Raw genomic sequence first — 23,347 nt, forward strand, 5'->3', positions numbered from 1 at the left:
TAGTAAATAGTGATATGGCTAGAGAAGCCATAGAATATGGCTATAGAAGCCCATCTGTACATACTTCACATTTTTATTTATCTACAGAAAAATATCCAGTAAATGTTGTGCCATGAGCTCCTGATCTAGAATATTTTGCAAACAGCAGATAATACTTATGTTTAAAGGTTTATTTATCTCCAAACCAATTTGAGATGAAACAGTTATTTCTCATGATTTTCAGCTGGTGTCTTATTTTGTGGCATTTCACCTAGAAAGCTCCCTTAACATTTTATTACAGTGTATAATGTGATGCAACTAATGTAACCCATGTGGTACAATGTTATCTGTCCTGGGGGGGTAGGGGGGGATGAAGCAGATGTCAAAAAACCTTATTAAAAGAAATCTTCATAGCAAGAAATATCTTACTGGTCTGGATGGGCTGTATCAGTCACACTTACCCCTTTACTTGAAACATGAGGTGAAATGCTGTCTTTCACAAAATTGTGCCTAAAACCAATCTGATTTTAAGAGCAGCTTTAAAATATGCTTCCTTTCTTTTATTGGACTTACTGTGACAGCCCATAAACATTTGGGGTCAAGAGCTCACTTCCTTAAAATATGCCAAATGGGATTAGTCTTGAACTTCTAAGAAGTAAATATTAGGTGGAAACTGATGTTTATTTATTTCGTATGGAGGGCATCACGATTCTCATTGGTAGCTTGTTGTTCACATAATTAGTCCCATTTAAGTCACTGCGGGACTTTTATTGTCTGTCACACACTGTGGGTTTGTTACAGTAAATGCTAAAAGACAAATGCTAATATAGTTTAAAAAAAAAAAACAACAAAAAAACAAAACAACCAACCAACTTAGAGGCTCAACCTCTAAATGACTCCCCATCCCATTTTTTTCTCTGTGCCCCAGTAAGTCCTTTCCTCCCTGAAATGAGCACTGGGAATACAAACACACCTCGCCACATGAAGTCAGCATTGCCAAATCACTTGGACTCAAGGGGATGGAGCTTTGAGGAGCAGTGGCTGGCTGTGCCTTCCTGCCAGTTTCCTGTTCCACTACTTTCTTGCGAGGCTGGTTTTACAGGCCAGCAGACTGCAGCACTTGTAGGGTAAAGTGCACACCACAGCTTGGAAAAGTTGCTGGTGCTGCTTTGGAGCACATTGACTCCAGTGCTTATGTGGTTGGTGGGCAGGAAGCCTCGGGGGACCAAGGTCAGTGCAGCTCTCATTCCTGTGCCCATCCTGTCTCCTTCCAGATGCGGACCCTGGCTGCTGAGCACCCCTGACAGTGGCTGGTGACAGTTTGGTGTCAGAACGAGTTGTGCAGGAACCGCAGCAAAGATTTGCACATGCCCTGAGTGGAGTCTCCGGTGCTGGACAAAATCAAGCAGATAACAACGTTGCTCCAGTGGAAGAAAGGCAAAAGTCAGCTGGTCAGCTGGTAAGAAACATGGCTTATTCGTATGCCTTTGTTGGAGGATGAGGTGAGCAATTCCAGCAGGATAGTACCATATTTGTAAGTGTGCTTGTCAGCCTGTTTAGAGCATAATTGAACACCCACATTTTTACAGTTCACAAAGAACTGCCCCAAGGAAATGAAGATCTGGGCTCCAATATTTAGAAGTATAATTGTGCTTGGTAATGAAGGGTTAATTTAGCTTCTGCTTTTCTTGAATGTGCATTTATTTCACTGGGGAGGCCAAGTATTTAGGACCCTCCCACACTGGAAGCAAAATTATGTTCAGCGTGCCTAAACATGTTTGTTGCTCACAGGGTTTTAACTTTATTTCCTTGAACAGTAGCAACAGAGACATTTTGTCTGGGAACCATGTTAGAAGAACAGGAAAACGACTGGTTCCATCCCTTTCACAAATGCAGGCATATTTGGAGGTCCTGCTGAAAGAAAATGATGGTCGTTGACTTGTTTTGTTCTCTGCTCAGAGCTTCATTCACAAAATACAACTGTCTCCCATTAGCGCTGCAAAGTAGATCTACTAGCTGCAGACAAATACGTTTCAGAAAGGTTCCGTGATACCGTCAAATCTGTGGGAGAGAGGGGAACTCTCCCGTTGTTACAGCATGTAATACAACACGACTAGTAAGTTCTCAGAAAAATAATTCCTCTTTGCCCTGCTAGTAAAAAGTGCTGGGACTTGTTTCTCCACTGCCACAAGCTTTGTGGAGGCATTTACACCTGTGAAAACCAATGAAAAAAAGTAGTTATTAAATATGCTGGAATGATTTAGTAACATTTCCATGCAACTTGCACAGAAGTAAATGATGGTGCAGGACTGGAAAATCAAGGTTTGTTTATTGAAAGCAGTCCTTCCACTCCCAGGGTCAGGCCTGTGGTTTGGAAGATGATACAGACAAGGTCTCAGATGAAAAACAGGTTGTGCTTGTACTTTTGAAATCTTCATTAGAATGTGTTCTTGTGAGGATTAACATTCTGTAGGAAGTCTTCTGTTTTAAACAGTTAATCTGACACTTGCCAAGTCATAGAAGGAATTATATATGAAAATTAATTTTGTTCCTCATTGTTCTATTTATTTTGGAGGTCACTTCTCCTCTCCTCTTTATGCAATATAAGCAAAACCTACCGAAGCAGAGCTTTGATCTATAGGCAATCACAAACCTCATTAAAACTGACAGGCGTGCTGGCCATGCTTTGTTCAGGAAGGAGCAATTAAGTTCTTTTATGGTGTAAGATAGCTAAAAACTAGAAACCACTGCCCACGGCACAGGGCTACATGGCCAAGCGCTAAGATGAGCTAACTCATATGAGCAAGCACTAATTTGGGGAAAGTCAGATTTCTCTTGGGACTGCTCGCGAACGCAGCAGCAAGAGCACAGATTGGTTGCAGCTGTGTTTGCCTGAGTGCATGTCCGGGACCGGAAACACCACGCGAGAGCCAGCAGACAGTGGGAGAAGCAGTGGTGCATGGCCCTGAGAAAAAGCCAAGGGACAGCTTCTTCTGGGCAAGCATCCTGGCTAGAGCAGCAAGCTTGGACTGCTGCACAGCACTCCCTCCCATTTGCTTCCTCTGCGTGCAAGGAAATGGGACGTGGCTGTACATTCTTTGTAAATAAATAGGATTACACTAAGGAGATAACTGAATTCATCATTGATTCCCCCCCCCCCCCCCCCCCCCCCCCTTCCAGAAAATCTGGTAAAGTGCTGAATATTCGTTAACTGTATGGGTCAAAGTTCTGTATGTAAAACTACAGAGCTTTTCAGTACTGCTAAAATAGTCATCAGAGACCCTGCAGATATCAAGGCAGTCCCTGAAATTCAGACCTCAGAACAGCAGTTGATCATTTCGATCGCTGATGATCCTTCATGGATTTTTAATGCCTGGTATTTCTACAATGCATATTAAAAGTAGCTTTTATGGAACAGTAACAAAAAACTGCTTTCTCTGATCCCCGGTCGGAGTGCTTAATATAGTCCAGATGTATCTGTTGAAACGAAATTTAGTCAGATAGGATATAGTTGTGAAACTTTTATACATGAGGAAGGTATCTGATACACGAAGCTGTTTTGAATAGTTTATTTATCTGTGTTATCTTACAGCATCTTCTTACCAAGCTGCTATCAGCATCAAAGCTTTTGCAGATTTATTTCTGTATTTAGGTCCCCACAGCAACTACATCGAACATCTCAGATTGTCTCTCTCCATTTGAGGGTATGCTCACACCAGCACAGCTGAATAAAGCAGCGGGCTTTGAGAAGTCACTCTCCTGATGCTGGTATACTCTGTGTCTACTCCGACAGCTCTGCAATGGGACATGAAGCCTTACGCTCCTTCAGTGGGAAGTAAAAGGCAGACTTGCAGCCAAGAATAAGACTGGAAAATGCCCTCAACTCACCTCTTTTCCTTGGTGTTTCACCCTAAGAGACAGTTTGACAGGTCTTTGGTAGCGTGGCTTCTGAGAAGTCTTACTGATGGGAAACACAAACCTGGGGAAAAGAAAAAAAAAAGCTGTTTTTAACTCCAGCTACATTTATCGATCGGTTTTGTGTCAGACGTCTTCTCCAGCACAGCACAGGGGGTGCCTGAGGCCCGGAATGAGCAGCTGGTGTGGCCGAAGGGCAAGGCTGTGTTACTTTTGGCAGCAGTGCCGGCAATAGCTGGCTGGAAGCATTTGTGAAATTATGGTCTGTTGGGGGCACTTCTGGTTTATGCTGACATGTGTGCAGGCTGCCACCAAAACAGGCCCTTTCGCTGGCTCATCCTGGCATTGGTGTTTGTTCGGCTGCAGGATCAGCTGGCTGCCAAAATTGATCCTGCTGAAAACTTTTTTTTTTTTAAACTGGATTAGCTTTCAGCTCTGTTGGCAAGTGGATCTAGCCTAACATGTGGCTGCATGAATGTTGGAGCCAGTGAAGAAGAGGCATCAGGAAAACATGACTAAGGGAAGGGAAAAGGATGGAATTATCTCTTTTGCCAGTAGCAGTCTTAGCTTGGCTTAACCCCCCGTGAATCTACCTCTCAAGGTAAAATTACCTGTTACAGCTTGAGTCACATTAGACTTGCTTCCACAGAAAGAGAAAAATCTTGTTCCTCTTTTCCTCTCCTCTGATGTTAGACCTGGTGATTGTCTAATCTTGCACTGAACTGGTTTAACTCGTTGAATCAGCAGAAAACTCACCCCAGCAAAGAAAAGGGAGTAGCGTTCTGCTGGCCTAGCGGGTCGAATCAGCTCAGTAAAGCATCTGCCAAGGCTGGCAGAGGTGGTGCAGGTGAGGAGGGTGGTAGCAGTCAGCTCTGAGGCCACTGACTGAACTCACAGCAAACAGCTTAAGTCTCAGAAATCTCCTGTCCTCTGGGTTCTCTCTGTAGTTTAAAGATGACAGTAGGCACTATCCCTTTGTGTTACAACCAACGTGGTGTTTGTCTCATAAAGCTGGAAGTCGCCACTATTTTATAATTTCCTCCAAACTCCTACCCCTGTAATTAAAACTCTCCCATGGGTAAGTGGCATTTATCCTAACACTTCCCTTCAAGCCGGGCCTCTCCTTTCAGCCTAGATTTCCCTTGGATTTGTTTCCTTGTCAGACAGGGAAATATTGCCACAGATCTACTACTGCTCTTTTCCATCAGCTGGAACTTTTCTCTGAAGCTTCAGCAAATGGCCTCTGATGCTGCTTTGGGAAGACACTCCGTGGTCTCAGATGTGGGAATGTAAGCCCGTAAGCAAACTGCTATTGAGAAACTTCTATAAACGACAATGAGTTAAAAAGAGTATAGAAAGTGGACTTACATGTGTGCAAAACAGTTGGTCGTGTGCAACTCTATCAGTCAGACAGAAGTAGTAAAACGCTCAAATTACATTTGATCACGCTCAGGACAGCCATGGTACACTCAAGTACGGTGCTGGCTGGGCACTGTCTCTCTATGCACCAAGCACAAAAATCCCGTGCTCTCCTTGCCCAGAAGTTGGAGCTTTCATCTTTGACAGAAGAAAGCCCAGGCAAGGAGGGACAAGAACATTTTTAAATGGTCCTAATGAAGAGGAGATATCCTAGGCGGGCAGGCATTCACTCTTACGCCCATACAGCTCCTTCTTCATTTATAAGGAGACAGAGTAGGACCAGCCCAAAGAATTAATGGAGAATAAAATGTACTCTAAAAATGTATCAGGAAAAAAGCTATAGGAGAAATATATTAACTTAATAATGAGGGGGGAATCTCAAATGCTATTTTGTTGTGAATATCTTTAACCGTAGAATTACAGAGAAGAGAGTAGAATCAGGAAATTCTTGGTATAAAAATGGTTGTTGGGAAAGTGTAGACAAGGGGTATTTGGAAAATGTAAATGCGCAAGCAATGATGTATCACTTGAATGCTGTTTGGGTAGCTGAGGAATGGATTAAGCTATCGCTTTTCAAAAACTACCTGGAATTACTTGTTTTTAATAAATGGCAAAGAAGATGCTGGACAATTAAGAGGAAACAAGCAGGACACTGAAGTGCACTAAAAAGTCTTTGTGACTTTGGTGCAGCAGCTCTACCTTCTGGGGCCACTCTCCTGTAGACAGTGGATGAAATGTCCAAATGTGTGAGCTCTCTGAAAGAGGTTTTCAAAAATACTTGTCCTTGTTCAAACTGTTCCCATTGAGTCCAGCTGAGAGGGCAGGCCAGCTTGGGTGGAGGCAGCAGGAGGGAAGGCAAGGAAGATGAGAGCTCTTCTGGCTGCAGTAAACTGGGGAACCACAGCCTTGGTGTGTTATTGAATGGCTGTTAAAATACAGATTCCTGAACAATCAGAAGAAATATGTCAGATGTGTGACAGAGCTTCCTTTGATAAAAATACAGTCTAGCCTGTGACGCTACTTGTGTGGGTAGTCCTGAAGGTGAATAGTCTGTCTCCCCTGTGCCGATGAGTGATGTGACTGCAGTGGGTGAGTGAAGAGCAGGGGAGTGACAGGGACGCGGCAGGCAGAGTACACGCATTTTGGAACAGCTTTTGATGTAATGTTTCACAATGTCTTAGCTCAAAACTAAGCTCACTTCACTTTCAAGACCTGTTACGTTGACTGAGAAGGACTGCATAAAGGTTATGAATCACAAATGGTCTCCGCAGTCTCACCGCTTCCAGCCACGGTTTCCTAGTCCTGTGACTAGAGGGTCCTCTCAGGCGGACGCAGGATCCCTCCTGCTCCATCTCCCTGGGACTAGTCGGTGTTATTGAGGGAGACCAGCCTAGGTTTGACAGGCCGATTACCCACTAGGAAATGGTACAGCCAGAGCGTAAGGCAAATAGGAATGGGTCTCCATCCTTTTATTAAGCACATAAGGATACCTGGTTAAAATGATGGGGTTTTTTAATAAGTGCTTTCAGGAGGTGGAAGATGCTCCGCAGGATTGCCACCCAGCCAGTGCTTCTCGTCAGGCTGCGCATCTAGCGCCTGCGAGCTGCAGTGTGAACTCCAATTTAGCAGAGTTAATAAACAACCGAAACCCATCAACATCTCGGCGGAGAATCAGGCAGTCTGCTCGGGCTGCAGACCCCGGCCACGGGCTTAGGCAAGCAGCACCCACCGCCTGGCTGCGAGGCCGCCCGTCCCTCTCCTCTGGCAGCCCCGGGGGCTTTCCCTGCCGCTCACAGGCGAGCGGAGGAGGAAGACCCGCAGGGGCCGGATCGGCGGCCGCCGGCCAAGGTGGGTGGGCGCACCCCGTCCGGTGCGGCGGGCAGCAGCTCCCGGCCGATCTCTTCTGCGCGCCGGGGCCGGGGCCGGGGCCGGGGCCGGGGCCTGCCCACCCCTCCCGGGCCGAGCGGCGGCGGGGCGCGGCGAGGAGGGGCGTGCGGTGGCCCCGCCGGCGGATGGCGGCCCTCGGCATCGCCCGCTGCCGCTGACGCCGCCGCCGCGGCTGGCCGAGGTGAGAGCGGGGCGCCGGGCCGGGCCGGGCCGGTCTGGGCGGCGGGGGGCGGGAGCGGCGGCCAGCAGCCTCGGGCCCGGCGGGGGCGGCGGCCGCGGCATCCCGCTCCCGCCGCCTTCCCCGGCCTCCCCGGCAGCCCGGGCCCGGGATGGTGAGTAGCGGCGGGCCGGGGGCGGCGCGGGCCGGGCCCGGGCGCCGGCGGCGGCGGCAGGAGGGTCAGGCCCGGCTGGGCGAGCGGAGGCCGCGGCGCTGTGAGGCGGAGGGCCGCTCCCGGCCGCCGGGGACACGCCGCGGCCGCGGCCGTGGGTTTCGCTCGCAGCCCTCCCCCCTAGAAGCCCGGCTGCCGGTTCGTTTGTGCGGGCCGCAGGCTGACGCCGAGGGCCGCCCCCCGGGCAGCAAGCGGTGCCCGGCGGAGCGCCTCTGACCCCCGGGGGACCACGGCCTGCGGCTGGGGAGCAGGCCGGGCCCGGCAGCAGTGCCATCGCTTAGGCGGGTGTCGGGGATCCCCCCGGCAAGAGGGGGCTGTACCCAGCAGCAGTGAGGGAACCTGCCTGGGAGAGGGACGAGGAGGCCGGCGCAGGAGCGTGTGTTGGTGCTGCCACTGCGTCCAGTGCTCACCAGGTCGTCAAACTGCGTCGACAGTATTCTTGGGGCTATAACTTGCTTATTTCACCAGACCTTTCTAGCTTTCTGGAGGCTGAATGTGTTGGATCTACCTGGTACTCCTGGAAAAAAAATTTGGCCGTGAAATAACATGTTTAAAGCGTGGCCACATTCCTCAGCTCTTTTTGGCTGCCTGGATACCTGCTGACCTGGAGGTCAAGCGTTCCTTATTAAAATGTCCACACTGACCTTCCATTAAATTGTGGTTCCCCTCCATTGTGTGAGCAGAGTTAAGATTGTTGCTGCTGGAAGGAGGAGCTCCCATCTCCCTTCCTCCTGCCTGTCTGCGTGGGACCTTTTTTTGGGCAGATTCAACACAGCAGTCTGACAGAAGGCTGGTGAAATTGCTCCTAGAAGGTTCTGACAAGGCCCCAGAGTCCTTGTGAGGGAAGGGAAATGAGACCTCTCCTGTCTAACTCAACTGCTTGTGGAAATGCAGCCTGACTCGATCAAGTTTTATTTAGAATATTTACACGCCATTGCAGGAAACTTCAAGAGCTATCTTCGTATTCATTTGAAGCTTGGTGAAGTGTTGGTTTTACTTTCAGCCTGCTGCTGGCTGATAAACCCAACTTCTGTGCTGAGAAGCATGCTAAATGAATTTCTTTCTGGATTATGGGAAAAAGCTACTGTGATTGTTTTTGCGTTTATGGTTTGATTTGTTTTGCCATTCTTTTCCTAGTGATAAAACTGTGCAAGCTGCTCTTTCTGATGGGTGACATCTGCTGGGTTTGTACCCAGCGAGTTTATGTAGCCCAGGTGAAGGAAGAAGCCGCTGTGCCTTTTGGTCTGTGTGCTACGAGTGGGGAATTCCAGGGCCATCCAAACCTGGATCAGAAATTACACTTAGAAATTCTGAGTGGAGAAGCTGAAATGTTGCTGTAGTTCCTCACACAAATACCAAGTTGCCAATACAGAGGGATGTTTCAGTCCACAGACAACTTACTCTCTGACATTAATGTCCTGAAGTTCACCTGTCCCAACCAGTCCTACAAGTTTTCAGTGTTTTTGGTTTGATGTTACTGGTGTTGTAAGAGGGGGAAAAAAAAGCTCATAGACTTGCCCATTTCTTTTTTTAAAATCCGAGGTTTTTAATGATGTCATATAATGGCTTTGAAATTCAGTTATATTTATAAAGCATAATTATTTAATTGGATAAGTGGGGTTGGAATGCAACAGGACAGTTTTATTTGGAACATGAAACCTTTTTGTGTATGTTTTTTGTATTTTTAGGAGCATGAATGTCTTCAGTGTTTGTCCTGCAATTTTGGTGGAACGTGTTATAGTAAGCATTTTCTGCAGTGGTTTGCAGTCCTCACTGTCAGGCATGCAAAGCTGCTTTTCCAGCTACCTAAGTAAGAAGGAAAATCCTCCCTGGTAAAGGAGACAGACCAGAGCAAATATTTTCTGCGCTGTGAGTTTCCATTTACTAAAAGATGGAGAACTGTCATTTTAATTTTGTAGTTATTGTCCTCTTAACCCATGAGCAAAACTGACCTTTGTGCTGCTACTGTGGCTAAAAGCTGCGAGTAGAAGAAAGAGAGAGCTATTCATAAAGAGGAAGACTCAAGAGTACAGGGGCAAAACCATCATCTTCCTATCATCCCATACTTTTTAGCAGTAGCAAGAGGAAAGAAGAAAAACGTTGCTTGATCTAGCATTGAGAGGTGCTTCAAAATCACTTTCTTCTCACAAGTTTCTGAATGGGATCTGTGGTCTTACAGGAAACTGTAGGTGGTAAACGGAGGCATTAGACCTTTTCTCTAGGGCTTTGCCCCCAGCTGTAATGGTGGCTTCTTCTGCCTGTTGATCTTAGTCCTGAGGCTGAGTAGAAGAGCTGGCAACTTTTTCAAACACTCCTTATTCAAACACAGAGAATTCCTCTCCTCCTCATCACTGGAAAAGCACAGGAGGTTTGCTTATACCTCTCAAGAATGGCTTTTACTGTGAAGTCTCACTGGGACTGTATTGGTCCTCTTGTGAAAGAAACTCAGAATTGACCTCGCCTTTCTTCCCTGTAGTTCTCTTTGCTTTCCTTGGATCAGTGGTATTGACTTCATTGCCCTTGTCCTGTGCAGCATGGATCTTCCCTTGCAGCTCTCCTCTTGGCTCCCACGTTTTCCACTTTATACTTTGAGGGAACAGAAACCTTAGTAATAACATCAAAACAAATGAAAAGAGCTCGTTCATATGCATTGCTGTCATGGCAGTACTTTGATGCTCTTCTTAGTGTTACATCTTTTAATTTATAAAATAAATTTTATTATGGGTATATATATATATGAATACATATTGTATAGTATGGAAGGAATTTATAAAAGGGAAGCGTCTTTCTAATTATAGCTCAAAACTAAGTGTTTGAGAGTTTTGACTAATACAGTCTGTCTCCCATTTTGGTCTTTATTAGCTGTTTGTTTTCTTAGAGCATGCTGTAAGTTATAAGGTGTCTGTGTCTGAGAACTTGCCTTTGGTTAGAGGCACTGGGAAAGTAGTGCACTGGGTCCCTTCACTGAAACTTCCTAGTAGAAAGGATTACATGATAAATCTTCTTCCTGTAGGTCCTGTCCACAGAAAGAAATTGCTGAGGCATGAATGCTGTGAGAATTGGAAATAAAGGTTGCAGATGAGTAAAAACGGTTAACACTTTTGTTTCGTGATGAATTATCAAGGATTATGTGCAGCTGTTCTTTGAAGTATTTTAACTTTGTGTTGAATAGCTCAACAATAACATGTTCACTTGATTATTTAGAACTTTTGCAGGACCAAGAGAAAAGCTAACTTTTTAAGTGAGTGGTGACTCGCCTTTGGCTTTGCAGGTAAAGCAGAGGCACATCACCTATTCTGTGGCTGAGAAAATTCTGAAGCTGGGCTTTTTTCAGTCACCTTTAATATTGCCTTCTTACAGTAGCAGTGCATGGGGTTTGAAACCAAGCTTTGGATGAGTTGAGCAAATAGAGAGTAACCAAATCTTAGCAGGGCCTGTCGGCTGGGTATCTTCTGTAAGAATCCAGTTTCTGCATATTGCATCAGTGGGGAAAGATGTAAGACTTGAACTGTTATTATGAGTACATGAGTTATTTTCATTCAGAGTCCTTGCTGGGTTTGGCAAGCCTTCTTTTCCAGCATTTCTAGTGGAGAGTCCAAAAATGGTTCTGCCTGAACACTGAGCCGTTCTTGTGCCTGCCATCTGGTGGCCAGATCCCACAGCTAACTGGCCTGGCTGCAAAAACCCAGCTGAGGCTCGGTCTTAAGGATACTAGAGAAAAAAGTAGATCATTTTCTCACTGAGCTGTGTCTCAGAAGGAGATCAGTTTTTGCATGGTTCCCCTGGAGGAAAAATAATTGTTATGAGTTCTGTTAGCATCTGTCTTCTCTTTCCTAGGACGTGATGGAGCTCCTAGAGGAAGATCTCACCTGTCCCATTTGCTGTAGCCTGTTTGATGATCCTCGTGTCCTGCCCTGTTCGCACAATTTCTGCAGAAAGTGTCTGGAAGGAATTCTTGAGGGAAATGTGCGGAATGTGCTTTGGAGGCCGTCCCCTTTCAAGTGCCCCACGTGCAGGAAGGAAACTCCTGTTACTGGAGTCAACAGCTTGCAAGTCAACTATTCCCTGAAAGGTATTGTGGAGAAGTATAACAAAATCAAAGTAACTCCGAAAATGCCTGTGTGCAAAGTGCACAGTGGGCAACCCCTTAACATTTTTTGCCGGACAGACATGCAGCTGATCTGTGGGGTTTGTGCCACCCGTGGTGACCATACAAAGCACGTTTTCTGTTCTATTGAAGAAGCTTATTCCCAGGAGAAGCGAGCTTTTGAAACCCTGTTTCAGGGCTTTGAAACTTGGCGTTGTGGTGATGCCCTCTCACGGCTGGATACCTTGGAAACCAGTAAGAGGAAAGCTCTGCAGATGCTCACCAAAGATTCTGACAAAGTGAAGGAGTTCTTTGAGAAGCTGCAGCACACCCTGGAGCAGAAACGAAATGAGATTCTCTCTGACTTTGAGACCATGAAGCTTGCAGTGATGCAGGCCTATGATCCGGAAATCAATAAACTGAACACAATTTTGCAAGAGCAACGGATGGCTTTTAACATTGCAGAGGCCTTCAAAGATGTGTCTGAACCCATTATATTTCTGCAACAGATGCAGGAGTTCAGGGAAAAAATCAAGGTGCTCAAAGAAACCCCTTTACCTTGTTCCAGTGTGGACATCAGCCCTACAATGAAGAGCTTTGATACTAGCCAGTGGAATGGAATAAAACTAGTTGATGTGGACAAACTTTCCTTGCCTCAGGAAAACACCACTCTTAAGTTCAAGATTCCCTCAGTCTTTTCACGCAGATTTATAGTGAACTCTCTTATTTGCTTGCTTATTCTTGCTGTCACCAGAATGTCCTTTGTGGAGTCAGTCGTTGACAATCTCCAGTGCTGGAAATCTCAATTCTTTACAATTAGCTTGTCCTATTTGGCAGATACAGTGGAGATAGCAGATCATGCAGTCTTTTACTGGGAACAGATGACAGATGGAGCTTCACTTCTAAGAGAAAAGTGTAAAAACTATACGTTGGTTGTACTGGATAATGTTGCACAGTTTGTGTGCAAGTATAAACTGTTGTGAAGTCCCTGCTGAAATGTAAGAACTAAGAGTGATCTGGTGAAGAAAACATGGAACTTCTTAAAATTAATTGGGTTTTTAAGACTTCCAGTGAAAACATTCAAAGATTCAACATGTTTCCAAAACATTCATACTGTTCACATGCCTTGAGCACTGATAAACTGGAAGATGAAATGGAGCTTTGAAAAACACATTGTTTCTGGATTCTTCTTTCAGTGGTGATTATGGGAATATTATTCACTGTAAATCAATTTTCTTACCAAAATATAGGGCCAAACTGTGTACTTAGTTTAATGTTAATGTAATTGTAGAATAAGATAAAAAATGTCACTTCCCAAAAGGTCATGGTTAAAGAAATATTTTTTCTAACTGGGAAGTGTTTTGGAAAGAGGAAGAACAGCTGTGATTGAGAAGAGCACTGTACTGAGAGGCTTGTTGAGGACTGCCCTTCCACTGCAAAATACAGAACACATCATTCACGTTCTAGAACCACTTTCTATCTGACGATGTTACTCCTCACTGAAATAGATATATGTATTTTTTTGTATAATCAAATGCTGTAATTATCCCATGCATTCAGATTACTGTAGATATTGGTCATTGTTTACACGTTCTATACAAACATATATCTTCAGGGTAAGCCTAAATTCTAGGGGTAGGGAGAAATCAGTTGAGGTTGATAAGAACAAGCTGCAAGATAGTATGTACTTTGCAGGTAGTACATACTTTGCAGTTTACTTTTCCAGCATCCAATTGTTGGGGTAACTGAGCTGTCTTGTTAGATCCATGTTTCTCTGAAGCCACACTTTCTTAAAAAGTGGCCTTAATGTAAACAGTTTAGTGCGGTGAAAGGCACGCATGGGTCAGCCACAGGAAGGCAGCCTGCAAAGGTTTCTCTCCAGATCGTAATTCCAAAAGCCAGGAAAAATGTTGGGATGATTCCTTGGAACAGATTGCGTAATGTGACAGGAGTATGGATGTTGTTGTTGTTTGGAAGTGCTGTAGCACTGGAACATATGTATAGGCTCTTGTACTGTTACTGTATTTTTGTGTTCCTTTTTTCAGGAATTAATTGAATTTCTGAGTGTTTTGACTTGGCCGTAGGATAACAGCGATTTAAAGTGAACTGTAAGCTTGAGTTCTCTGAAGTGCCCTTCTTTAAGAGCATATGATACTGAAATATATCGCTTGAAGCACATCAAACCTCTTTTTGCAGTGGTCCTATGAACAGCAATATATAGAATGAAAACATTTAGTTGACATTTCCGGAAAACAAATGTAACACATGCCATACTTTGGCAATATTTGCTGGCCTCTCTCAAGGTTTAATAAGTTGTGACGGTCAATTCATTGTCTTCCAGTAGTCCTTGCAAGCTGCTCATTTCAAAAGTAAAACATTAAATGCCAAGAATCTAAGTTTCCAAGCAACCAAACCCTGCAAACAAAACTATTGTACATGATATTTACATCTTTGTTGCCTGGGAATCCTGTTGCTGCTCCACACCTCACTCCAAACACTTGCTAAAAGCACTGAATGGTTTTTGCAGCTGCAGATGCCTTGCAGCTTAGGAAAGATCCAGTCACAAACACGTAGATCAGAGAGTTACAATTCCTGAGTGGCTGAGATAGTGATGAGTAACCGAGAGGTGGTGGTTCTGAGCGTGGGAGGTGTGAGATATGTAACCCGGGCTTCTACCTTGCAGCAGTTCCCTGAGTCCAGGCTAGCACGGATGTTGAACAATGATGACCAGGAATTTAAACTGGTGAATGGACAGTTTTTTGTGGACAGAGATGGAACTTTGTTTAGTTACATCATGGACTTCTTGAGGACTCTTCAGGTCTCCTTACCTACTGATTTCTCAGACTATCAGAGGCTGCAGAGAGAAGCAGAATTCTATGGGCTCTACCCTCTGGCTGACCTCCTGAGCCAGGAACACTTGCTGAAGCCAAGGCTGGAGATCTTGGAAGTGCGTTTTTCTCTCCAAGAGATGCAGGCCTTTTTCCGGATCTTTGGTTCTTGCAGTACCACTGTTGAGACACTAGCTGAACAGATCACTGTGTTTACCGGGCAGCAGTCGGGACAGAGCTGGAACAGCCCTTTTCCTTCTCAGAAACCACTCGTTCCACTTCCTTTGGAAAGGCCTTCCCATCACGACGTGGTTTTTCAGTGTGGTACTGACTACTCTGCTGGTGACCAGTTTGTGGCCAGGTACTCTCCCTAGTGTGACTTTTCATTATGGAAATGTCTTTGTGACTTCTAGTTCATGAAGTACACATTACTTGCTAGCAAAGCTCATTTTAAAGAAACTATTGGACAGCTGTCTGAGAGAAAAGAAATATGTTTCCTTCTTTCTGCTAGTTTAATGTTACCTTTCTCTAGTTCTGAAACACCCAGTTTAATTTCTGTTACACTGATTTGCCTATTCTTCTTGGTGTTTGTTTTTGAGTTCTCTTGGGTCTTTCTCTCTCTCTGCCCTTTCCTCCTCACTTGCTCTCCCAGGCTTTAGAATTTCACACCATCAATGACCTGCTAGAGGACTTGAAAAACACAGAGTAAGATGAAGCAAAGAAAAAAAAAAAAGAAGTACTGAGTAAGCTAAAATCTCCACTAGCTCATGGTCCAAAATGAATATTTTCATATGGAAAAGAGGAAGAAGAGAATGGTTAAACAGGGTTAAAAACACCAGTGGAACTAAGATAGCAATTCAGGGACTGGAAAGCTTTTGTAGAGCCTTTTATTGGGGGAGGGAGAAGGGGTAGATTATTAACTATATGCTATACAGTGGGTTTTCATTGAATTCAGAGCCAGGTTCTGTTTTTATTAAGATTACTGTATATCAGTGATTTTAGTGATAGCAGTATTGTATTCTGATGATAATTTACGTTTTTTAAACAAGCTTTTGCTGGATGTTTCTATTGTACAGAGACATGTTCTTACTATATAAGAAAATGTAACCTAATTTGTCCTCTGTGGCTGTTAGAACATCAGGAATTTTATGGAAATTTCACTGAAATATTTCCAAAAGGGTTATTCTATCTGAATATATGAATCAACATGGCAGTCTTTTGATTATTTAAACAAGAAAAAAAAAAAAGTTTATCTTTCTTCTAGCTTTCTTTAGCTAAGCAAGTAGAAGAAAAACTACTTTGAATTTGCAAAGCAACATCTATTTATGTGGCATACCTTAACTTTATAACTTATCACTAATTTTAAGGGACTAACAATTGGTTGAGTAGGCTATTGCAACTTAAATAGTGGGGAAAATATCCCTGATTCTTTCTTTATTTCTTCAGACTTGGTAGAAAATTTCCTCTGCAGATCAACAGAAAAACTTTTTTTGACTAATGAAGCAAGTCAAGTTTGATGATGTTGCCTGCTGAATTTCTATTGACTTAGTCTTTGTGGTGACATGGACTCTTTCGCCTTTTTTGTGCTTTCCATGAATGTTTAGTGTACTTTCCTGTGAGCTGCGGAACAGTTTCACCCCTGTGAGCTTATGTATTTTGTAATAGTATTTTTACCTGACTTCTGCTCCTTGAAATGTCTGGATAGAATCTTAAATTGTACTTTATATCAAGTAAAATTATTTGAGGCAATGTGAAAATGATTTTCATACTTGTTGCCATAAGACCTGCTGTACAAGGTAATTTTGCAATAAATGTCACTTTGTAGAGAGAGATCCTGTGTGATGAAATGTGACACTGTTGGGGTGAATGTGACTTCACCGTCCTTTCCATCATTTACTCTTAACCTGAAAAACTGCTGCAGCATCACATAGAACATGCTGATCACCTCTCCTCCATTAAATGAAATGAGATGGAGGTTATTGCAGCTATTTCTTAAGAAAGTAAGTTTTGATGAAGGGGAAGTGCTTCTTCCCCAACATGTAACTGGATGAACTGAGAATTACTGTTCTTATAATGATGGAAAGAGTTCCTCAACAGAGGAAAAAAAAATCTGGAATCTTAGTTGCTGTAAACCTGTGCAAGTGTGCTGACCTGCACTGTCTGAGGACCTGCTTTGTTTTGAAAAAAACCCTGAGTCCATCCTTCAAGAAGTAATTAAAGTGTGTTGTAACTGTTTTTTTCTTATTTTAGGTATGTTTCCATAAAGCCTGATAATAGAAAGCTGATTAACGGTACTAATGTGCTAGGCCTGCTGCTTGACACTTTACTGGAAGATGGATTTCGCCTCATAAGCACCAGGACAGTCTCGAGTGAAGAAAAAGTTGAATGCTACATTTTTGAAAGGATGAAGAGGCCAGCAGGCCTTACTGTCACGGTGAACCAAACCCCAGGGAGCTCTGGGGTAGCACAGGCAAAGAGAAGTCAAGTGCAGAAAGGGAAATAAAGGCTTTTCCTTCCATCTTTTGAAGGTGAAAGAGGGGTGTGTCAGTACTAGTGGCCTCTTTTTGTTGGCTTGTTTGAAACTGCAAGTATCAAGGGAAGTAACAAACAATTTTTTCTTCAAGTATTTGGAAAAAAAATTGCTTTCCTTCATTTTACCGCTCCACCCTCTTGAATTCTAAATAAAAGAGCCACAGATTCAATACTGGTTTTGTGGATCAGATTCCAGCATTTTCAAGGATTGGTTTTGTTTTTCTCTGTGACTAAAATTTATATTAGGAATTGCAAAAAATCAGCCATTCCTTCTAGAAAATAGTTTTTATGTTCTGTCCTAATTTGTAACATTTTTATGTTCTGTGCTAATTTGTAAGTAGATTTTAAATACATGATAATACATGAACCAATAACAGCTTGATACAACTGTCATCCCAATAGTTTGGAGAAGTGGCTGGAGGAGGAATTTAAACCTCAGCAATTGAATATTGCTTCTGATTTCAAAAGATAGACGTATGCTGATTCTCTTGTGGTTTGCTGAAAGCTACGTAATGTAAACATCCCAAGTTGGATCAGCTTGGATAGATTGGCTCAGTGGGCCAACGTTAACAGGATGAGCTTCAACAAGGCCAAGTGCCAGGTCCCACACTTGGGCCACAACAACCCCCTGCATGGCTACAGGCTTGGGGAGGAGTGGCTGGAGAGCTGTCTGGAAGAAAAGGATCTGGGGGTTCTCATTGACAAGCAGCTGAACACGAGCCAGCAGTGTGCCCGGGTGGCCAAGAAAGCCAACGGCATCCTGGCTTGGATTAGAAATAGTGTGGCCAGCAGAAGTAGGGAGGTGACAGTCCCCCTGTGCTCTGCACTGGTGAGGCCACACCTGGAGGATTGTGACCAGTTTTGGGCACCTCAATACGAGAGAGATATCGAGGTGCTGGAGCGAGTGCAGAGGAGGGCAACGAAGCTGGTGAAGGGCCTGGAGAATAAATCCTATGAGGAGCGACTGAAGGAGCTGGGACTGTTCAGTTTGAGGACGAGAAGGCTGAGGGGAGACCTCATCACTCTCTACAGCTACCTGAAAGGACGTTGTAGAGAGGTTGGTGCTGGTCTCTTCTCACAGGTAACTAGTGACAGAACAAGGGGGAATGGCTTTAAACTCCAACAGGGGAGGTTTAGTCTGGACATTAGGAAAAAAATTTTCACATAAAGAGTGGTCAGACAGAATAGGCTGCCCAGGGAGATGGTGGAGCCACCATCCCTGGATGTGTTTAAGTGTCGTTTGGATGAGATGTTGGGGGATATGGTGTAGGGGAGAACTTTGTAGAGTAGGGCTGATGGTTGGACTCGATGATCCCAAGGGTCTTTTCCAACCTGAATGATTCTGTGATTCTAAGTTGTACCACTGTGTGGCTCCAGACGTGAGAAAGTGGCTTTGTGAAGCCACCACTAGTGGCCATGAAATAATGTGTTACTGTCTCTTGCAGAATACTCCTCTGTCCTCTCCTCCCACTCCGAAGGCATTAAGCAGCTCTTCAGTGCTGAGAATTAGATGAAGATCTTTGTGAACAAAGGGTCAGTTAGTTTATAGAGCTTTAACTATAAAAAGAATGAATATGTGATAAACAGTCCTTCAAATGGAAGAATTAGTACAATTCTAAACAAAATAGTACAAAGGATTTCTTAATGATTGTTAAGTGCAAAACATATTTAGGAGGAAGGCTTGGCAGAAGTTTAAAGATGTCAGAATTAGCTCAGGTACCAGAAGAGGTAAATTAATGAGGCCTTATCAATTAAGAATCTTTTGTCCTCCCTTAACAGCAAGAAGATAGCAGTAACTTCAAGGATTCATTATTTGAATCTGACTTTTGTTGTCAATAAAACACCATCTTTCCAGAGTTAGAAGCAGCCAAGTAGAGCTCATTTAGGCTTTCTTGGCTGACTAATTAGATGTTTTTTCATTAGCTTTAAAATGTGAATTTATTACTTTATTTGCTGCACTTAAAAATGAGGGTGGGAATCACCTATCTTTTTCTTACCCTTTGGAATTTCAATTAAATGAATCTTCCCAGACTCATGGTGCAACTATTGGACATCTCTTTTCTTTTGCTACCATTGTACTGCATTTTAGCTTGGCACAAGTTCAGTTCAGTGGCAACAGTGAGGTCTTCTGCTTGTTCTAGAGCTTTCTGGGTTGAGAATAATGGGATTGTGGGACTGCATGTCCTAAACTGCTTACAGATTATATAGTGTAATAAATGTTGAGAAACGTATAGGTTCAAATAGGATTTTTTTGTCAATAATGTCAATATGTTCGTATTCATCTCGATCTAAGATATTTTTTATAGTGAGAACCATCATTCACTGCAAGAACCTCCCCAGGGGTGTGGTGGAGTCCTATCACTGGAGGTTTTCAAGATGCAATTGGACAGGGTGCTAGATCATCTCATCTAGGCTCTCTTGGCTGCAGCAGGCTGGACAAATGGCCTTTCGAGGTCCCTTCCAGACTGGCCTGTTGTGTGATTCCATAGAGACCTTCTGTGAAGGTCTGTGCCAGAAGGTCTGTCGTGGTGGACTTCGATGTCAGACTGCCAGTGGCAGCATTCAGGGGACAAAGCAGACAAGCTGTATGGGATGACATCCAAAGACAACACAACGGGTTTTCTAAGTTCATTTTGACGTCCATGTACCGACTTTCCAGAAAAGTTCCCATTCCTCGAACTGGGATAAACCCGAAACCAATATTGACAAGTATTGAGTGAGTCAGTGACTGTGAATATTGTTGAAGAGACTTACCAATAATAGCAAGAAGCACAAGACAAAAGTGGCAACTTTTTACAGGGAACAGAAAAAAAATGGCTGTATTTAAACATCATGCCTTAAATGATCGCTGATAAGCACCCGTGTAAACTAAGTGACACTATATTCAGAACCCCTTGTAGTAACAAAATTAGGCTACTTCACCTACCGTGGGAATAGTGAGTTTATTTTCCTTGCTGCAGCAGCCACCATGAAAATTTAAGTTTGGATTACTTTTATTTTAAATAAAGTGAAGAAAATGAAGTATTTCCATTTCTAAAAAGCTCTGGAGTTTTAACCTATGACATCACTCATGCTCCATGGCTTTGGCAAAATGATTATTTGGTACAACCATTTCAGTAACAACTTGTGATGGGCTAGTGCTGAACACTTTCTGGTTCCCCTCATAGGTTAATTTTTATTCAGCGCAAATATCGTTCTATGAATGTAGTATTTTAGCTCTGGAAAAATACACCAGTGCAAGTTCCTGTCCTGTAAAGAACCTTACATGCTTTACCTTGACCTCGTGTAATGGCGTACTGTGAGACTACATGTCTTTTTCAAGCGAAGTATGTGACTGTCAGCAAGTTTGGATACCAAATGTTCTTCTAGCATTTATTCTTACTTAGCACTGAGCAGAGAAGTGTCCCCTTCTGTCACTTGTGCACCTGCAGAGAACATGACTAGGCTTGTATACAATGCTTTCATTTTGTGTGGTTTTTTTTTTTTTATTTATTTTTTGTTTTTTTTTTAACTGATAGTTGCTTAAATAAGTTTGAGAGCAGCGTGTATGCTAATAACCTGATAGAAATTTGTCAAATGTGTCAGACTGAGACCAGTAGGATAACCATGGCTTTTAATTTAAGATAATTTGGTATTAAGTTGGTTCTTTAAAGGAAAGCACCTTCCTGGATTTCATGATACAGAAAGTGGAAGCAGCAATGATAGAGCTACAGGTGTTGTAGTTTCAAGGTACAACTTAAATGGTAGTAATCACGGAGGAAGGGGTGAAAGTATGTTCGTTTGCAGACAAATTAATATAAAAATAGCATCAGTTTACTAGGAGGATCTTCAGCTGGCCTGGGTAGCTGCTGCCCTCCACCTTGCAAGATTATTTATGTTGCTGTAAAGTGTTGCTGAACCAGGATGGCAATTTTTCTGTGCCCTCTTTGGAGCATATCCTGCAGGCACTGAGGCAGTTATTTAGAAGTAGTGGCCAATATTTTTGCTGCACCTTCCCTCCTGAGGTCCCAAACAGGCAGGGATGCAGCAGAGACCAGACTGTGTGGTGTATCATCAGCAGAGTAGTTCACACTGGTGCATTTCCACAGAAGGTCACGGCTGTACAAGTAGAAGTGAATTTGGCTGATGGGAGTCCAGATTAGCTACGAGTCTGAATGATTTTAAAAGCCTTCTGGTCAAAACCAGATTATGTGTTCAACTAAGTACGTTCACCCAAATCTTGGCAGGCAAATCAAGTCTAGTATCTCACAACACGATCTCTGCTGGACTAGAAGCGTACTGTAGGTGACTTGGTCATGCTTCTACATACAACAGAACCAGGAGCTCTGATCGCTCACACCTAGCTCTAGTTTTGATTAAATAGGAATGGGATTTTGAAACCTTTAGACATTTTTGCCAATGAAGTTGGAATTTGTGATTCCTGACATAATCCACTTCTTCAAGTGATTTCCAACTTTCTCAAGAGAATTCCTTTTTCCTGGGAAGCTGCAAAATTTGCTGATTTCAGTAACCTTACTGCTATATTTGCCTTTTTATTCTTCCTTGGATTCAGAAAAATGTGCAAACTGCTTCACTGTCTGAGATGCTGGAAACTGAGTGCCATAGGAGGACAGTCCTCTTGCACACTTAGAGCGAGGAGTGAGCTCTCCTCTGCTTTCTAACACACAGGTGGACTGCCAGAACAGTAAGATCACTAGAGGTAAAGGAAACAAAAGAGTAGGAAGACACGGTCATTCTGTCTGTTTACATGACAGAAGTAGATCATCTAAAAAGAGGCGAGAGTTTGCTGGATTTGCAAAAGGCAGATGATTCAGAAAGACAACACCTCATTCATCTTACATTTTCTTTCTTCTTTTAATCACTTTTCCCTCCTTTTTAGTTGGATTACATCCTGTGTTTCTAAATTCAAGACTGTCAAGGGCTTTACCAACACAGTCTTGTGGTACCCGTTGGATAATCCAACAGGATAGAAACACCACATTTTTTCCATCACCCTGTTCTTGCGCTGTGTTGACTTCCTTTTATAGTGGTTACATTTTTGTGCTTTTAAGTAACTTTTTGTCTGCTTCTTCACACTCTGGGAGGATCTTTTACATCCTTCTTATCTCTTCTGGGGACACGTAATTTATTTACCACTTGAATTGTTCAGTCATCTGCTGGTACCAGGAAGGAGAGAGTCTGATGCTAAATACCTTCCTGGTTTTTGGGTATTGATTTCAATATGACAATTCATGAGGGTTTTTGTTCTTTTATGAAGTGCAGTCACTGCATTCTTACAGGTTCTACAGTCGATGCTCATGACATTGTATAACTAATTAAGAATAAATGTTTAAGTAAAGCTATTGCAATTGATACTATGTTTACACTAAAAGACTGATCTCTCAGCACTGGCTGCAGTACTGGGAAGTTTTCCCCTTTGCTAAATAATTCCAAACCATTTTTCACTTCCCTACATAATTGAATCTCATGGAAATAGTAGCAGACTCCACCCTAAGATGAAGTATATGAGGAATTAATAGCCACAGGGCAAAAGAATGATGCTGGAGGAATTGCATTCTGCTCTGCTTCTACAGGCCTGCAAACAGGGGTAGTAAACTTCTGTTCTGACTTTGGAGAAACTTTTCTCCACACTGGGCTGTTCCCACTTTTTACCTATTTTGGTTGGTTTCCAGTTTTCCAGGGCTCATAAATATCTCCTTTAATCTGAGCTGAGCAAGGCTGATGTGCTTTTGTCTGTCTCTGGAGGGGCTAAGTCTAAGGTATATCCAACACGCAATCTGAGCGATACTTTGTTTTCATCCACAGCTGAATTCAGTACCTGAAAGCTGCCAAAGTGGATCAGAAGTCCTGTTTCAGATCACAACAAAGTGCTCATAACTTCGAATAATTATTTAAAAAAACCCCAACTTGTTCCCAGATTGCTGGAAAGTGTTATTGAATATTCATTGGGAAACAAGCTGGGAGCTATCCAAGAGGGGGAAGGAGACTCATTGCCTCTTACTCCTTTTCTCCTATTTGTGCTGAACCATTGCCAGGCTTTAACTTTACAAGGTTTATTTTTATTGATTTTCAACAATAAACAGTGGGAGTATCTACAATAAAAGATTTACAGCGCATCACGAGGAAATACAACTCCCTACCAAATATTATATTGATCTATTCCCAGATGCTACTGAAACAGCATATAAAAGCCCAAATGAAGTCCAGTGATGGAGAACTTCCTCTCTCTAGTGACAGATGCGTATGTCTTCAGAAAACAATAAAAGGGAAGGGAGTGACTCTACTTCTTTGACCATATCTTCAACAGCCCA

General features: G+C 43.3%; 2 protein-coding genes across 5 annotated transcripts; both read left to right on the forward strand.

Annotated features, from left to right (window-relative positions):
• The first annotated feature begins 6,987 nt into the window (after nucleotides 1-6,987).
• On the forward strand, nucleotides 6,988-12,666 carry TRIM13 (tripartite motif containing 13). Of its 4 annotated transcripts, XM_074913432.1 has the most exons (3): nucleotides 7,449-7,532; nucleotides 9,278-9,458; nucleotides 11,427-12,666. In XM_074913432.1, exon 3 carries the CDS (start codon nucleotides 11,433-11,435, stop codon nucleotides 12,657-12,659), a length of 1,227 nt encoding a protein of 408 aa, XP_074769533.1. In that variant the 5' UTR covers nucleotides 7,449-7,532; nucleotides 9,278-9,458; nucleotides 11,427-11,432; the 3' UTR covers nucleotides 12,660-12,666. The 4 variants fall into 4 exon arrangements, with proteins under 4 accessions (XP_074769541.1, XP_074769548.1, XP_074769524.1 ...); XM_074913440.1 differs by lacking the exons at nucleotides 7,449-7,532; nucleotides 9,278-9,458 and adding an exon at nucleotides 6,988-7,161; XM_074913447.1 differs by lacking the exons at nucleotides 7,449-7,532; nucleotides 9,278-9,458 and adding an exon at nucleotides 7,253-7,381.
• Nucleotides 12,667-14,286: 1,620 nt separating this feature from the next.
• Nucleotides 14,287-22,268, forward strand: KCNRG (potassium channel regulator). The gene is made up of 2 exons (XM_074913457.1): nucleotides 14,287-14,865; nucleotides 16,755-22,268. The coding sequence occupies exons 1-2, from the start codon at nucleotides 14,288-14,290 to the stop codon at nucleotides 17,005-17,007; spliced, it is 831 nt and encodes a 276-aa protein (XP_074769558.1). The 5' UTR covers nucleotide 14,287; the 3' UTR covers nucleotides 17,008-22,268.
• The last annotated feature ends 1,079 nt before the right edge of the window (nucleotides 22,269-23,347 follow it).

This window comes from Athene noctua, chromosome 1, assembly GCF_965140245.1.
Source record: "Athene noctua chromosome 1, bAthNoc1.hap1.1, whole genome shotgun sequence".
NCBI classification, from domain to species: Eukaryota; Metazoa; Chordata; class Aves; order Strigiformes; family Strigidae; genus Athene; species Athene noctua.

Bases quoted from the DNA above. Each gene is read 5' to 3' on its own strand.
- KCNRG (XM_074913457.1), top strand. From the start codon at position 14,288: ATGAGTAACCGAGAGGTGGTGGTTCTGAGCGTGGGAGGTGTGAGATAT. The intron at 14,866-16,754 runs GTACTCTCCCTA...TTCTTATTTTAG, and splicing joins GGTGACCAGTTTGTGGCCAG to GTATGTTTCCATAAAGCCTG.